At 47.7% G+C, this 16,425-nt stretch overlaps 1 protein-coding gene across 1 annotated transcript in view; it reads left to right on the top strand.

Moving 5' to 3' along the window:
• The window catches only part of TCTN2 (tectonic family member 2), a 794,052-nt gene that overhangs the window by 84,655 nt on the left and 692,972 nt on the right, over window positions 1–16,425 (top strand). Inside the window, exon 3 of the mRNA XM_069619693.1 lies at window positions 11,919–11,998. Coding sequence (XP_069475794.1) covers window positions 11,919–11,998 — 80 coding nt within the window. The remainder of the gene's footprint in view (window positions 1–11,918; window positions 11,999–16,425) is intronic.

Raw genomic sequence — 16,425 nt, 5'->3', positions numbered from 1 at the left:
CAACTTATAATTCCTGATAAAATATCAGATAATGATTAATTCATAGACTCTGAAGTATCTATGCACATTTCTTTCAGTTTGTTTTTTCCAACTGAAAAAAGTGCACATTGCATATAAACATTCGCCAAATAAAAGATGTTCTTGTATTGTTGCAGGCTAAGGATAAAAGATGAGCACCTTTTTTGTCTAAGTATCTGTAACAAAACATGCCCTAAACTGCAGATTACAATATAAGATATTTATCAGCTGCGTGATAGCAATTTGTCTGGTCTAATTGTATTCAGTTTTGCAATCTGAAGTCTATATTTGCCTTTCTGAGTTCATGTTGCGTTATATTCAAATGAGAATGTCAAAGCATTCGGCAAGAGCCGAATAGCAAGAAACTATTTGGCCAGAGCCGAATAGCTTTTTTTAAGCGGAATTCGTCCGAATACTTACTCGAAGCCGAAGTTCGGTACACCCTGAGTTATTTCCCAGTTTCTCCCTGAATTTCTCCTGAGTTATGTAAGACCCTCCTGGAAACAGGTCACCTACTCTCATTACACCCTCTGGATCCCAGGTTTTCTGTATGTCTAAGTCATACGTCGGTGGCAGTCCGGGCCAGTTCCATAACGTTATTTTGCTGTTGTATGGTGTATCTGTGTGCAGTCTCTTATGAATCTGCCTCCACTGTAGTGCGTATCGGGGCAAATGGGCATGAGTCCACATACTTCCCCCTTAAGAATTACAGCTTTCAGGTCTATAGGAGCTGCCCCTTATCGTTCCAGTGCTATGTGCTGGGGCAATGGATTGTGAGTACCAGTACCCTGCATATTGTGCCTGTGCCACCATAAAATACAGCTCAAAATCTGGGGCAGCCATCCCCCCCCCACTTTCATAAGGTTCTGACATTCCCTCCCAGCTGATTCTTGGCACTCCGTTCCCCCAGACAAATTGTTTCGCCATGGTTCTGAGTTTAGTGAAAAATGTACGGCCTGCCCATATCGTGATCGAGCGGAAGTAATAAAGCAATTTGGGTACCACTATCTTTTTTTATAAAACATTTACTGCATAGGGATATTGGAAATGTAGACCATATCGCCAGTTTGGTTGTTAATGTATTAAGATAGGCTTTGTGGTTATCTTTGTATAATGTTTGTTGATTGCCTGAGACCAGCACTCCGAGATATTTAATTCTAATCAGGGGCCACCTAACTCCTAACCAATCAGTGGGTGTAGGTGTGTTCTTGGTCAGCGGGAATATATCCGACTTTGTATTGTTTCTTATATCCTTAATTCCTCGTGAATTCGGCTACTTTTGCCATGGCTGGTTCGAGGTTCTCCTCAGGGTTACGTAGGTATAACAGTGTATCATCTGCATATAACGATATTTTCTGAGGGGTGTCTTGTATATGAATTTCTCTATGTGAATGCCGTTCTTGCATTTTTCTGGTGGGGGTTCTATTGTGAGTGTGAATAGTAAGGGCGAGAAAGGACAACCCTGTCTAGTACCGCAGGCCTGCATGAACTATTATGATAATGTCCCATTAGTGCAGACTTTAGCTGTTGGATTAGTGTACAGCAATCGAGTATAATCTGATGAAGTCATTGCCCATGTTACACTGTTTAAGTAACCCAAATAGGAACTTCCATGACACCGAGTCAAAGGCCTTTTCAGCATCCTGGCCTCTGGATTGATCTGTGACATAATTCCAAATAGTCGTCTAAGATTCAAGATTCAATCCCGTTGATCGTGTGGGGATGAATCCCGATTGATCTGGGTGTACCAATTGTTGCATATACAGAGGGAGCCTGTTTGCAAGTGTTTGTGGCAAAATGTGTGCATCCGTGTTAATCGGGGACAGCGGACAATATGATGCTATCTGGCTGGGTGGGTGTCCAGGCTTGGGTAACACTGTGATGACCACCTCCGACATCGTAGGTGGAAGGCTTCCATTATCAAGTGACTCTTCCAATACTCTTAGGAGCTTTGGGGCCAGAATGCCTCTGTATTATTTATATATTTTGATGCCTAGCCCATCAAAGCCTGGGGACTTACCAGAGGCCAGTGAGTCTATAGATTCTTCTATTTCACTTAGTTAAATCGGCCTTCCAGTTTATTCCCTTATTTCTGCCGAGGGGGTCTCAGATAAGTATTGTTTTGTTTCTTCCTGAGGGCTCATGTCTGCGTTGGCATATAGTGCCTTTATAGTAGTCCCTAAATTCTTCGTTTATATCCTCTGCAGACGTTACCAGTTGGCCTGTCTTACCCACAATACCACTGATGGTCTGCGCCCCTCGTTCACCCATGACCAGTCCCGCCAAGCATTTCCCGGGTCGGCCTCCCTCACTGTACCTGTGAGCCTGAGCAGGTTTTAACATGTATCTTACTTGTTAATCCGCCAGATTGCAGAACTTTATCAAGCTCCCCTTAATTGCACCCAAAAGTTTACTATCTTTGGTTTTCTAGATTTCGTATTTCCCTTTCCATGTCACCCAGATCCTGTCTAATTTTTTAAGAATACTGGTAGTTGTAGAGATCAGCGTCCTCCTTAGGCACACTTTAAACCGTTCCCGCGCCGTGGCGTATTGAGACACCAAACCCTCATTCAGTTCAAAGAACCCCTCAATCTTTTCTCAAACTGTTGTGACCTGCACAGTGTCTTTTAGCATAGCCAATGGCATTCTCCACATAGGGCAAGGTCTGGGTATTTACCTAATTTCTATTTTAATCTCTACTGGTGAATGTTCTGACAGCGTGCGTGGATGGATCTTGCTGAACTGTATTATAGACAGTCATTCCTCAGATATCAGTATTAAATACATGTGTGACATGGCATTGTGTACAGTGGAGTGGTATGTATATTTAGTGGTATTCAGGTGCTCATTTCTCCATGCATCAACCATCCCACCACCAACTCCCCAGCATGCTACCACCAACTCCCCCCTCCCACCATCAACACCCCCCTTCCACCATCAACTCCTGTCATGGCCACAGGCCCCAGGACACACAAACCACACCATCTAGTGATGGGGGCAATGGGCCACTTGTCTCATCAATGTCCCTTTGGGACTCCTAGAAACAGGGGCCCTGGCTGGACTCAGTTCTGGCGCCTTTGGCGCCAGGCTCATATAAAGAAGTGAGCAGGAACGCTTTACTTCAGTGCAAGAGTGCTTTTATTTCACAAGAACTTTCCAGGTGCTGAAAGCCTTTATTCCAGAACATGCACTTTACTGGGGTTGGGCTCCCTAGGCTTGGTCTTCACATGCTGACTCAGGGTGTGGCAGACAGACTGAATCTGGTGGGTGTGGCTTCTGAGGCTCAGTTATATAAGCTGCTCCATCCTTCAGGCCGGTCCTTCGCGTTACATTGCACCTCCGTGCAACGAGACGCTCACCGCCGCCTGTACCAGCAGCAGATTACCTCAGACAAACCTCGGTCAATCCTACGCTACAACTGCTTACTTACCTGGACTCAGGCGCTCATCTGCAAGGCAGCAGTCCATCTTCCTGGCAACAGCTGCTTGCTTACCCGGACTCCGGTGCTCATCTACACGGCAGCAGTCCATCTTCCTGGCAACACGCAGCGCTTGATCCTGACGCCGCAGCAACCGCGGTCTTCATCCCCACGAAGCCGAATTCCTGAAAAGAAGACAAGACAAGGTTAGAACAGCTACCGACACGTTGATCCTGGGTCGTGCTGCAATTAAAACCCACGCGCACCCCTAGAGGTTACTCACCAGTTACCAGACCATCGCAACTTCTCTCCTCCTTATCTCCGGGGCCGCTTCAACCTCCGCAGCGACTGCCGGAACCACATCATCACCTGCATGGGGAAAGAGCAGAGAAAGAGACATTGCACACTGAACGGACACTAGATTAAGAACAAACTTTACCAATACAATTACGAAAAGTCGAAAGACTAGCCGGCGAGTGAAAACAAGGGAAACACTTACCAGCAAGAGAAGTGGACTAACTGCAGCCGGCGTGGGCTACCACGACAAGGGAACAGTGAAGGAACTCGGCCCATTAGACAAGTGTCCCTTCCAGAAGTAGCAGGATGGAGAGCTCGCCATTATCCTTCAACAGGTGAGCCCTCCAGAGTTAGTGCATCCCGTGGGAAGGCACATCTTGGGAGAAGACGTCTGAAGAGGGGTCAGGGCCGTAGACTGCATACTTACAATCCCCTTATATTCACACAGGAATCATGCTGTCCCGCTGCAGCCATCCACATAGGTGCAGAGGGAGAAGCCAGACAAGAGAGGGTTCACCCTTGGGTGGGCTGAGACCGTGCCCCAACGCCTCCGCAGAGATCAGGTGAGCGTAACAACTCCCCATCACACTATCTCCCTCCCCCGCCCACCACCAACTCCCCAGCACGGCCACTCATGTTGGCCAGTGTCCCAGTGTTCTTCACAATCGGGGCTGTGGTGTCTTGCGTAGGCCCATGCGCTGAGGTGTTGACTGTGTGCACCTCTGTGGGGTGGTGGTGGCTGCCCTTGAGGCACCACTTCCAGATGGCCCTGCCCCCTCGTCCTCCGCCGCTGCTTCCAGTTATGCACGAGTGCCTGTAGCGGACATAGAATATCCCATTAGGTATGGTTTAACCTCATGCGTTGGCATACAAGACACATTTGCAATGGAACACAGTGGGACCCCACACATTTTGACTGATGGGTATTGTTGCTATGGGCAAATTGCATGTGTGCGCAGCATTGTGACGGCAATATGAGTGCGACGCATGGCATGGTGGCCTATTGCTAGTTTGTGGGGGATGTCTGGGTTGTCCATGGTGGGGCTGATGTGTGCCATGCTTGCATTTGGTCATTCATGGCCCCTAAGCCCCTCCCCGGGTGGCACACAACTTGTGGCCATGGGTGTGATGGCTTTGTCCATGGCACTGCCTTGGCTCTATTGGGTGCTGCTGTGCAGCAAGCAGTGTTGTGCTGAGGGGTTCTGTGATTGGCTAGCTGCACCCATATCGGTGTAGGGGGCACATGTACTACCATGTGGGTCGTACATGGACAGGCCAACTAGGCCCGCAACATGTTGGTGGGAATGCGGCGCAGTGTTGTGGTTTCTTGCCCACCACATTCCCTCTGGCACAGGGTGGACCAGCAGGGGTGTGGTGTGCATGGCTCTTGGATTGGTCACTTGCCACCCCTTCGCACTGCTGTGACACTCGGGGTAGCCCTTGCTTCCCTGCCCCATGGCTGCTGTGGAAGAGGGCATTATGTGGCACCCCATCACTTAGTCCCGATTGGCCTGCCCAGCTGCTGGGTCTGCTGACATGTGTCCCTGACCACTGGAGCGTCAGGTGCTAGGCTGACATTGGTGCATGGACTTGTGCTAGGGTGAGGGGTGGGGTTGACTCGCTTCCTGGCTGCTGGCACCCGCCTCTGCACAGCAAACTCCGTCAATGGCCTCCATCTCCAAGACCGTGCTGCACTTCCCCTCCCAGGGTGTCAGGGCAAGTGGTTCCATTGTCTGACCTCCAGTTGCAAGGGATTACTGGCGGTACTGGGCCAGGAGTCTCGCACCCTGACCCTGAGATCATTCCAGCACTTCCTGCAGTCCTCCCCATCACGTGGCATGCTGGACACCGCTGTCACCATCTGGCGGATGTTGTGCCAGATGGCTGCTCTGCGCTTGGCCAGTGTCTTCCTGTGGCTGCTGCCGTACAGTTCCTCACTGTGTGCGGCACCACCTCTTTGGTGATGGCCACCAATTGTCCCTCACTAAAGTTTGGCTTCCGTAAATGATATTCAGCCACTTTGCCTCTGGTTCTCTCCGAGACATCTTCATTGGCTTGCAGGTCCAGATGGCTGCAGGAAGTGGAGATATTTAATGGATTGTGTTTTTCAAAATGGGCACTGTGATGCTTCCTGGTCCAGCGATGACATAATTTCCACCAGCGCGAATAGCACTTGCTTTGTCCGCGATGGTGCTATTAGTGCCTGCTTCCCAGCAGTAGCCCTTATTTCGGCGCAATTACCGCTGGGCGCAAATAGTGTTGCCGCCGGAGTCGGTGGCGTGTGCATGCCAGGTTCTGATACAGCGCTAATTGAACTGCACAACCCGACGGTAACGCTATTTTCACCCGACGTACATTGCATCGATTTACCGCCCAGCTCCCGATGAGACCCATAGACCTCTTTGCTACACAAGAGAACGCACAATGCTGAGACTATGCATCCATATTTCCCCAGACAAGATCCAAGGGGAACGCTGGGTTAATGATCAGGGAAATTTGCGTATGCTTCCCCACCAAAACCCTCCCTCCGCCACACCACCCCCCCCTCAAACACCCCCCCACAAGATCTCTTCTCAACAGAATAGTCTACAAGCTACACTGGGAACAAGTAACACTTATCATAATAGCTCCAATGTGGGCACGGCAGATGTAGTTTTCACACCTACAAATGATCTTTACCCTCCAACGCAACTACCGTGCCCATTCAACATATTGTCACAGAACCATGGGACAACATTTCACCCATGCCTTCAGACACTGAACTTTGCAGACTAGTTCCTGGAGTCCTAGAATTTGGTCATTTGAACCTAGACCGGAGGTGCATGTACTTTCTAAAGGATACACGAAAGCCAAACATAACGCATTGTTATTTCAACAAATGAAAACATTTGTGGTGCAAAACCGGTACAATTAATCCATTTCAATGTTTACCTTCACATATAGCACATTATCTACTATTTCTTTTAGACTCAATCTCAGTCTTCAATTCATTACGAGTACACCTGGCTGCTCTCTCATCCTACACCACATCAGAGTCCAGTTTCATGGCAGAAAGGGCCTGTGGTTAAGGCATTCATGGGAGGTGTTACAAAAATGATACCCTCCAGTTTCTAATCCAACTCCCGGCTGGGACTTAAATATTGTACTTACAAGGCTCATGGGGGCCCCCTTCGAGCCAATGCACAAAGCCAGCCTTAAACATCTGGCTTATAAGACTGCTTTCCTTGTTGCTATCACATCTATAAGAAGAGTTGGTGAGCTACAAGCACTGTCAGTACAAGATCCCTATTATTCACAAAGACAAAGTTGTGTTTTGCACACAGCCATGTTTTTCACCAAAATGTATATCAAGGTTCCAAGTGAATCAATCCATAGAACTACCTGTGTTCTTCCAACACCCCACACGGGCAACAGAGAAAAGCCATCATACCCTAGATGTAAGAAGGGCTGTCATGTATCACCTACAAAAGACTAAAAACTATCAGAAAAACAGACCATTTTTTAGTGTCCGTAGCTGCAGGCGGAGAGAGAAAGTGACCCAATTTCTAAATCTTCTCTTTTAGAATGGATTGTCAACTGAGCCAACTTTGCTATTCTCTGGCTAAGAGAATGTTGCCATTCAAGCCCAGAGCACACTCAACTCAAGGCACTGGGGCAACTCTAGCTTTCATAGCAAATGTGCCCTTAGATGCCATTAAGCAAAGCGTTCAGTTCACACCTTCACTCAACATTACTGTTTAGATACACATTCTAAAGGTGATACAGGTGGGCCAAGCGGTGTTAAAACATCTTTGTCGCGCTACCTTCAAGTGTTTCAAATTACCCACCTCCTTCTCCACGTACTGCTCGCTAGTCTATGCAAAGAATGTGATTCTAAGCAGATCCACAAGCCTCAGACGGCATACATTACTTACCATAATCGTATTTCTGATGCTTTAATCTGCTTAGGTTCACATGCTCCCGCCCTTGCTGACTTCTTGGAGTTGAAGGTTCTTTGGTAAATCATAGATGTTTTTCACACCTCATCATAACTTCCCTGGTCTACATGCTTACACTTTACACTCCATGTCAGAAACAAATAATCTGATGGACCTCGACGCATGAGGGATCATGGGTTCAGTAGACGTCATACTAGGGATAATATTACAAACTCGCCCAGTCAACGTCCCTTTTCAAACTTTGAAAACATGTGCAATACTCCATGCCTACCACTAGATGTCGGCCAATGCAAAGCCTGTGAATCTAAGCAGATACAAGCATCAGAAATATGATTACAGTAAGTAATGTATGCCATATAGAGCGCTAATACAGGCCCAAGGGCATCTAGGCGCTTTGAGGCTAGGGAGGTGAGCCTGCTAAGCAAGACACTCCCTAGGGTTCAGTGAAAGCGGGACCTCACTGGGATTGACTCCCCTCTGTGGGACAAGGACTCCCATTCCTTTTAAGGAACTCCCTCCAAAGAACACCATTTCTGCCTATATGGGAATAGAGGAAACACATGTTACGACTGTGTGGCCTAAAACCAAGACTGAGAGTACTTTATTGTCTCAAGGTAATGCTGGAGACCGGGTGAACTCAGCTGTGGACATACAGCAACATGCCTCTTTTGATGTACGGCAACGTGAATATAGAGACAAAGGACCTTGAATGGAGGAGAGAGAATCCTACACAGAGGCCATGCTCTAGCGTTCTGACGTCCTGGAGGGGCGGAAGCCGTGCTAGGCCACTGAGCCACCGGCAGCATGGAGAGAAGTGAGGAAGGAGAGACTCCGGGAGGACGGCGCAAAAGAGGCAACACAGTCCAATGAGAAAGGAAAGCCATCTTACTTGGTGGCATGACGAGGCTGCAGCCGTAGTGTGTCATCGAGCCGAGAAACCGTGCCGATTCCTGGAGAGAACACAGGAAAGAATCCTCTGTTCTGGATACAAGGAATGGGGAGTCTGCTATGCTGGGGAGCATTTGAGAAGCAGATGCTTACAGACCAAAAATGCTGAGAAGGGAGGTGAACGGCCACAACCCTGCTGGGACACCACCCAATAATACTGAAGGCTTTGGGGTTGCCCAGAGCAGAGGCAGAAAGAGGATTACGGGAGCCTTAGCAACCCGAGAGATGAATATGTGCTAGAGATATTGAAACCAACACAACACTTAAAAGCCCAGAAAGCCAAAGGGGTCTGCAAGACCCAATAGAAATAAGCGACATTTGTGAAACTCCAAAGAGAAGGGAACCTGGACGGTTCAACCAAGTGGGTCAAGATCTTAAGCCAAGCAAGAGTTAGTTACTAAGGTGGTGGGAAAAGGATAAGGAAATCATTCCTACATTTAAAGGACTAGAGACATTTAATTTAAAGAAACTTGCAACTTTTCCTGAAGCGTTTAAAAGGAGGGCAGAAACCCTTTTTGTTTGAACTATTTTTGGGAGATTATGTGACCACTGTCCCAAGAATGCTTGAGTAAAAAGGCCATTGCTTGACCCATTTTTATGTTGTTCAAATATGGTACGGCTAGATGGTGGATAGGTTATGAACTTAGGATTGCCTTTTTTATGTTGATGAATGACGAGCACCCTTAGGTTACTTTATAAGTAGTCAAATCCCTTGTAGAAATAGGACAAAGAGGCATTTATATAGTTCACATTAAACACATTAATATTTATATTTTAACATGACTTGAATTTGCCGTTATCATTATACCGATGAATTTCATAGTCTTTTAGAGTATTAGTATATACACGCTTAACCGTGCATTTTGACGTTTAGCTCCCTGTTCGAAATGTATTGAATTCGACTTGTGTAATGAGAATATATGAAATCAGCAACATTTTTATTAATGTACTTTTGAACGTGAACAGTAATGATGTATGTATGACTGTTGTGAAATTCTGTAAATATTGTATACAATGTTACAGTTGTTAAAGTTCTATGAACTAAAATACAACTATAATAATAAATAAAATTAAACACATTAAACATGTCATCCGCTGGTCTGTCTCTTTCTGGTTCGCCACAGTCCTCAACAACGCACCAGCTCTTGTGAAGCCGATAACACTTTTCAAGACTCGCTAGCGTTTTGATGATCACAGAATTGATAACGATTCTCCTGCTAGGCAGCCCATTCATTGTGACAGGAAGCAGATGGAACCACAATTGGGTTATTTTCCTTTCCTTGTATTTAGAAATAGTGATAAGATAATTATCCATATAATATAGTGAAACGTGCATAAACAAGGAAAATATGCAGTTTGGTGGACTTATTTCGTTTTTTTTCCAGTACTGCAAGAAAGTTTGTTACTGATATTGGTATTAGAATTTTTCATATAGGCAACATACTCATACCAGTTCAAGGGCCTTTAATTGGACAAAGTTAGTAACAGTCTAGTAAAGCCATTTAAAGTATTTCCCATAGCCCCGGCATCTGTCAAAATCAGTTTAATAATCACCTTATCTTTGGACTAAATGGCCAGCTATAAAAATCGTAATTTGGGTTCCAAAGGAGTCACCTGAGATTCATAGTAAAATTTGATCTCAATTTTAGCTAGTAAAGATGATGGTGTTGGTGCCCAAACTCCTGAGACCTAACATGGAGGGCTGCATTACCCCCATATGTACCAGAGAAACACAGCATTCCTCCAAATGCCTTACACCTAAGGGAAAACCCAAAATTCAATTGCAGCTTCCATCGAGAGTCGGAGGAAGGTTTTGCACGCCGATAAAAGCAATCACCCTGGACAGCTGGGAATTTACATAGAAGTCTGATATATTTTGCATCCGGTGCTGAAATACCATAACTTGGCTTTTCAACATGTTACCTCCATACCCTTTTCGGTCTTAAATGTCACATAGCCAGTCAACATTTTCTGGATATCAAAGAGGGGGGGTCCTAGCCATTAATACCATATCAGCATATGCTAGACCTGCAGGAATAACACTGAAAGTTAGATGTGCTAGGCTTGCCTCTAAACTATTGGTCTTCAAACTAGGGGGCCCAAAGGATGTCCAGGAGGGTGCGGGGGGGGGGCAGACTCTCTAAATGGGAATTAAGATGACTGCTTTTGATAGAAAATATAAGTAATAGACAATCTGCTTATATTTTAAAGAGCCTGGACATCCTTTGGGTCCTCTAGGGAGGCCACCACCCAGGTGGGGGGACCCAGAAGCCATCATTTTACTCTGGGTTGCCATGTCTGGAGCGGAGTAACTTTTGTATGTTGGATGAAATGTGGTTCTGATCACCCCAAGTAGGCAGTTTCTGATACGTGATATTACCCAGTGCTTTCTTCAAACGAGTCCTCGATAACTAGAGGGATTAGACTGCATACCTTTCTTAAATAGGGGTGCAATCTAACTAATTGCCCATGTTCCAGGGAGTCCTAATAATTTATACTCTGCATAGGGTGTTTCAAATTCTGCACCAGTGATATGGGCCCACTTACTTGCAAAGTTCCCTAGGGACCCCATCGGGACCAGGCACCTTGATAGTGCCCATAAAATGCATAAGTTTAAGTGTTGAACGTAAGATCAGCTAAAGTAGTCACATTTGGGAGACGTTATTTTGCAGGAGACTGTGGATTATCTTGTGCCCCCATAATTATTCTTTAAAATTATCAAACCACTCATGACTAGCTATTTTTCTCACAGTTGCAAGATCTAATGGGTCATCTGTAGTACTGCAGACTACTAATCCCCAGAATTCCTTGGATTTTTGGAGGATACCATACACATTTATTTCATCCCATATTCTGGAGACTGCCGGACCTTTGGAACTAACTATATTGGACTTAGAATTCGCACATATCGGAATTGTCATTTCCCCAGTGGTTTAACTATCGCTTAAGACTCCCAGAAGTTCAAATTCAGCAATTAGAATTCTTTTATCATGCCAAGAGGTTTTATATCTCTTTCCAGGTATTGATCTGTTGGCTGTACATAAATGTTTGATACAAATTTAAAGAATGGAAGGCCGAAATGCAATTCAGAATGCGCATTTGGCACAAATAAAAAATAACTGAATCCCATTACACCGAATAAGGGGATCAGCGGTGAAATGATACCGTATTTTTTTAAAGAATGTGTCATTGCTTTAAAATGTATCATTCTGTTGCTCTCTTTCTCTATATTTACTGGAGAAAACCCTCACTTAAATTATTTGGCACTCAAACTTTTTCCTCCAATTTGATGTTTGTAGTTGGAGTGTCATCGCCAAATTGCAGTCATGTAAATAACCCAGGTGATTGGGTTTTGGCCTCCAGCAGTGTCCCAGCTAAGGTAAGCAAACATTTCTTAAGCTTTTAATATTGTTTAAACTGCATACATTGAGTAGTGAGGTTTCCAACTTGTCTTGTACACAAAAGAATACTTTGTGCAATTTCTCAGGGCATGCCATTTGAAGTTAAAAAAAACTTTAGTGCACATGCTAAGGCACAGAAGTGAATACTCCTAGATGTTCATTGGCAGCTGTAAGCTCCTCTTTCTCTGACTGAGACCCTGATTTTGATTTTGCCCTTTTGGGATGGCATGGGACAAGTGAACCCTCTGAAGCTCCTGTATTGGCAGAATTTCACAATGCTTTCACAGCCCTCAGGAAGCAGAGGGAGTATTCGGTAGTAAATGTGTGCTGAATCCGTTTTCAGGCACCACATAATGTTCTTTTGTAGCACATGTTGGTGGAAAATGCAATCGTGCACTGCAGGAAATAAGTGTTCTGCCCACTGTTTAGGCATTTTCTATTGATTTCTGTCTAGATCTCAATTACATAAAATTGTTGATGCAATATATTCTTCAAATAGAAGTGGACCCTAACCCTCAGTCCCACCCAACACTCCTCGCAGGTCTCATTCAAATGTCAACTGAATGTCAACTGAAAACTGCATGTTCCATTGTTATTTGAAAAATGAAAACAAATCGAAACAGATTGGGCATCATCACGAGTTCGGCGGTAATGCGGCGGTTTTCCCGTTGAACGTAAATGGCGCTAACGGCAAGCCCCCGGCGGATAATCAGCAAATAGCGCGCAACGGGTAGAACCCTTAAATCAGGCGCACCGTGCGCTACCGCCATATCGCGCTAATAGCGTGTGGGAAACGCGTCACCGCTGGAACGGGAAACAAAGTGGCGGCCATCTTGGAAATCACAATCCGTCGGATATCACAGCCCCTGGAAGCCATCCACCCCATCTAGCACCAAAACATGTCACAGGAGCGCACTAGGGGCAAGACTGCCCTGGACAGGGTGAGAAAGGCCAAATTCAGCGACCAGGAGCTGGCTGTACTGGTGGAGGAGGCCGAGACACATCATGAGGAGCTGCAGCAGCGCAAAACCAGTGGCCAGCGCAGAGCACAGATTTGGCGCAACATCAGCCAAAGGGTCACTGCTGTGGGGCGCGTGCCCCGGGATGGGGAGGATTCCCGCAAGCGCCTCAACGACCTGCGTGTGCGAGTCCACGGCATCCTCTCACAGCACAGGAGTGCAAGCAGGGGCACCGGAGGAGGGCCACCACCACCCCCACCTGAACTCGCACCTTGGGAGGAGAAGATGAGTGCCCTGATTGATATTGGCACCATCGAGGGAATTGGTGGAGCGGAGGCAGGCACTGGCATCGATCCAACTGCAGGTGAGTCCCACCCCGAATGCATGCAACTGAAAGTACCATACATGCAGACCCTGAGTGAATGAATGTGAAGAAATGTGTGTGAGGAACTGCAGACACCCATAAGTGAGCCCTACATCCATTGAACCGTTGTCCTGCCTAGACGACCCTGCGCGTGCAGTGCATCAATGTTGGGGGCAGGGGATAGACATCCATAGCCATGGGACAGTAGATAGAGTTTGACTGTGCAGGAATACACCCCCAAGACCCCGAGCGCAGTGCACCACAACCACGCATGCAATCTTGTCACACAAACATTCCCATGCAGTGTACCTCCATACTCACTCACACCACGCACCACATGGCGACTGAACAAAATGCAAGTTGAATGCATGGTTGATACTGTCTTCAATCCCACTTGTTAGCATGAACTGCATTACACTAATGTAGGTAGCCTTGTACTCAAACCACACCCTATGTACCCCACAGGCAAACGTCAAACCCAACGGGATGAAGATGATGGGGAGGAGGCCACACCATCACGGCGCCCACGACAGCGAGCCTCCACCAGCACCACCACCCCACAAAGAGGCCGCACGGAAGGGAGCCGACGCAGGCCACCCCCCTCTTCACCACAACGCAGCCCTACCAGACCGTAGCAGCAACCACATGCCCGCAGGGAGTCCACGGCCGGCTCGCCCCAAGCCACCGGCACAGCCCCGTTGCAGAGGGAATGACCTGTGGATCGGAGCCTGACGTGGGAGTGACACCTCCACGTGCGCATCATGCAGGAGGACTGCATTCACCTGGAAGCAGTGACGCAGAAGGGATGGTCACACCACAGGGAACCCCAAGGCCAGGCACACAGTAAGCACAAAGCCCACATGTGCATGTGAGTCGTGTCCGCACAGCACACCACAGCCAGATGAGGATATGGCATCATATGGCAGCCCTGAAGGCCGGCACTCAGAGCCCGGGAGCCCAATCCAAGCCGGCGCCATGTCCCCATGCAGCCCCCCCCCCCACAGCGCACAAGTGGCAGGCCAGCACCTGCCACACCAGGGGTGCCCTTCATCACAGGGGCAGCAGTGATGGGCCGACTGGACGTGATTGAGGCCAAACAGGCCAAAGTAGAATCAATGGCCAAGGTGCACAGCCGGCACATCAAGGCTATCGGTGCATCCATACACCATGGGTGCAAGTACATAGCGCGTGACAATGTGTGCACACGCAGAGTTGTAGAGCAATGTACCGCTGCCCTGACAGGGTTTGGACAAGGGGTGAGGGAGTTGTGTGGGGCAGTGTCAGCACTTGCTGAGCAAACAAGGGAGGGAAACAACCTCATCCGACAGCACATGCAGGCAACCGGGTCAGTCCATTCAACCTCAACCACACCCACGGAGGGATCCTTGAGCCATCTCCTAGGCACCGGTCTATGCGCCACCTGAGGTCACACACACCAGAGGGGCCCGGACAAGGAAAGCACCCACGACCATCCTAGTCGTACATGGCATTGTTGTGGGTGCCCTGATAAGGCACATGCACCTACCTGCACTGTTGTGGGGAGTTCACTGGGCGGAGAGGGAATTGTGTGCTGGGTGTTCACTGACGGAGAGGGGATTGTGTGCTGGGTGTTCACTGGGGGAAGGGGGATTGTGTGCTGGGTGTTCACTGGGGGGAGGGGGGATTGTGTGCTGGGTGTTCACTGGGGGGAGGGGGGATTGTGTGCTGGGTGTTCACTGGGGGAGGGGGGGATTGTGTGCTGGGTGTTCACTGGGGGAAGGGGGATTGTGTGCTGGTTGTTCACTGGGGGAGGGGGGGATTGTGTGCTGGGTGTTCACTGGGGGAGGGGGGTTTGTTGCACTGAGAATAAATCACGTTTCAAAAATCACAAAGCATGGACAGTAGTGATTGTGAAAAAGTGCTATTTAATGTTGAAGTGACATTTGTTCAATTTACCCATCACCCGTGTTAGAAAAATACATCAATCAATCCCTGTCTGGCCAATCTCCCCTCCCTCAGCCCAACCCTTTGTGCATGTGCAACACCTTCAGGCACGTCATCACCCTCACTCCCATCCTCAGGTGGCTGCACATGAGCATCAGAGGGCAGTGGCACATTTCTGCAACAGCAGATGTTGTGCAGCATGGCGCACGTCAGTACAATTTTGCCAACTTTTTCTGGTGCATACATCAATGCCCCTCCCGTGCGTTCGAGGCACCGGAAGCGTGCCTTCAGCAGTCCAAATGCCCTCTCCACGCAGATCAGTGTACGAGCATGGGCAAGGTTGTATGCCCGCTCCGCTGCCGTGTGTGGATGACGCACCAGGGTCAAGAGCCACGTGTACTGGGGATATCCAGAATCACTTGCAGGGGAGAGAAAGCCGGTATGGGGACAAGGTAAGTTCAGTGGGTGTACAGAGCTCAGTCATCAGTGTCATTTTGCCATACTTGTCATTAGGTCAACAACATTGTGGAGTGTGCTGTGCTACGAGCAGAATTGAATCAATGAGGTACTCTCAACTTGGTACGCCTCTGTTTCAGAATGTAACTGTACTCATTCACTTGTCACTGGGTAAGGCGGCCCTTCCATCTACATCTGCATGAGAGAAGTGGCTGCCTCATGTGTCATTGCCATTCCCTTTGGCTGCAGTTGCATTTGCTGGTTGTCACTATTATGTACTGTTCTCCATGCATTTCCTTGGCCATTCTGGGGACAGTGTTTGTGGGATGTACATTGCCATTACTCAGTCTGATTATGTGTGGTGCATTTGAGGATGTGGCAACTTGTGTGTTCCATTTGCCTGACTGTCGGGTGGGCAGGGTGGGATGTCTGTACTGTGTCAGTGTTGGGAGCCATAGTGCTACTCACACAGGAGGCTTTATGCTGGTAGGCCTTGCATATGTCACTGTGCTGCCACATGTCTTTTACATCCTGAATGGGTATGTTCTGCTGTGTTGGACATGTCCAAGGTTTCTTGTGCAAGGTGCTTGAATGGGAATGCTGCAGTAATGGTGCTGCCTATTGAGATTCATGGATTTCATTGTGTGTGACCAGCCCCATCAGTTGTGGATTAGCATGCATTATGGTATACATTTCTTCTCAC

This window comes from Ambystoma mexicanum, chromosome 10 (assembly GCF_040938575.1).
Source record: "Ambystoma mexicanum isolate Mex_15411 chromosome 10, UKY_AmexF1_1, whole genome shotgun sequence".
In the NCBI taxonomy this organism is placed as follows: Eukaryota; Metazoa; Chordata; class Amphibia; order Caudata; family Ambystomatidae; genus Ambystoma; species Ambystoma mexicanum.
This window is presented reverse-complemented; position numbering and strand designations above follow the sequence as displayed.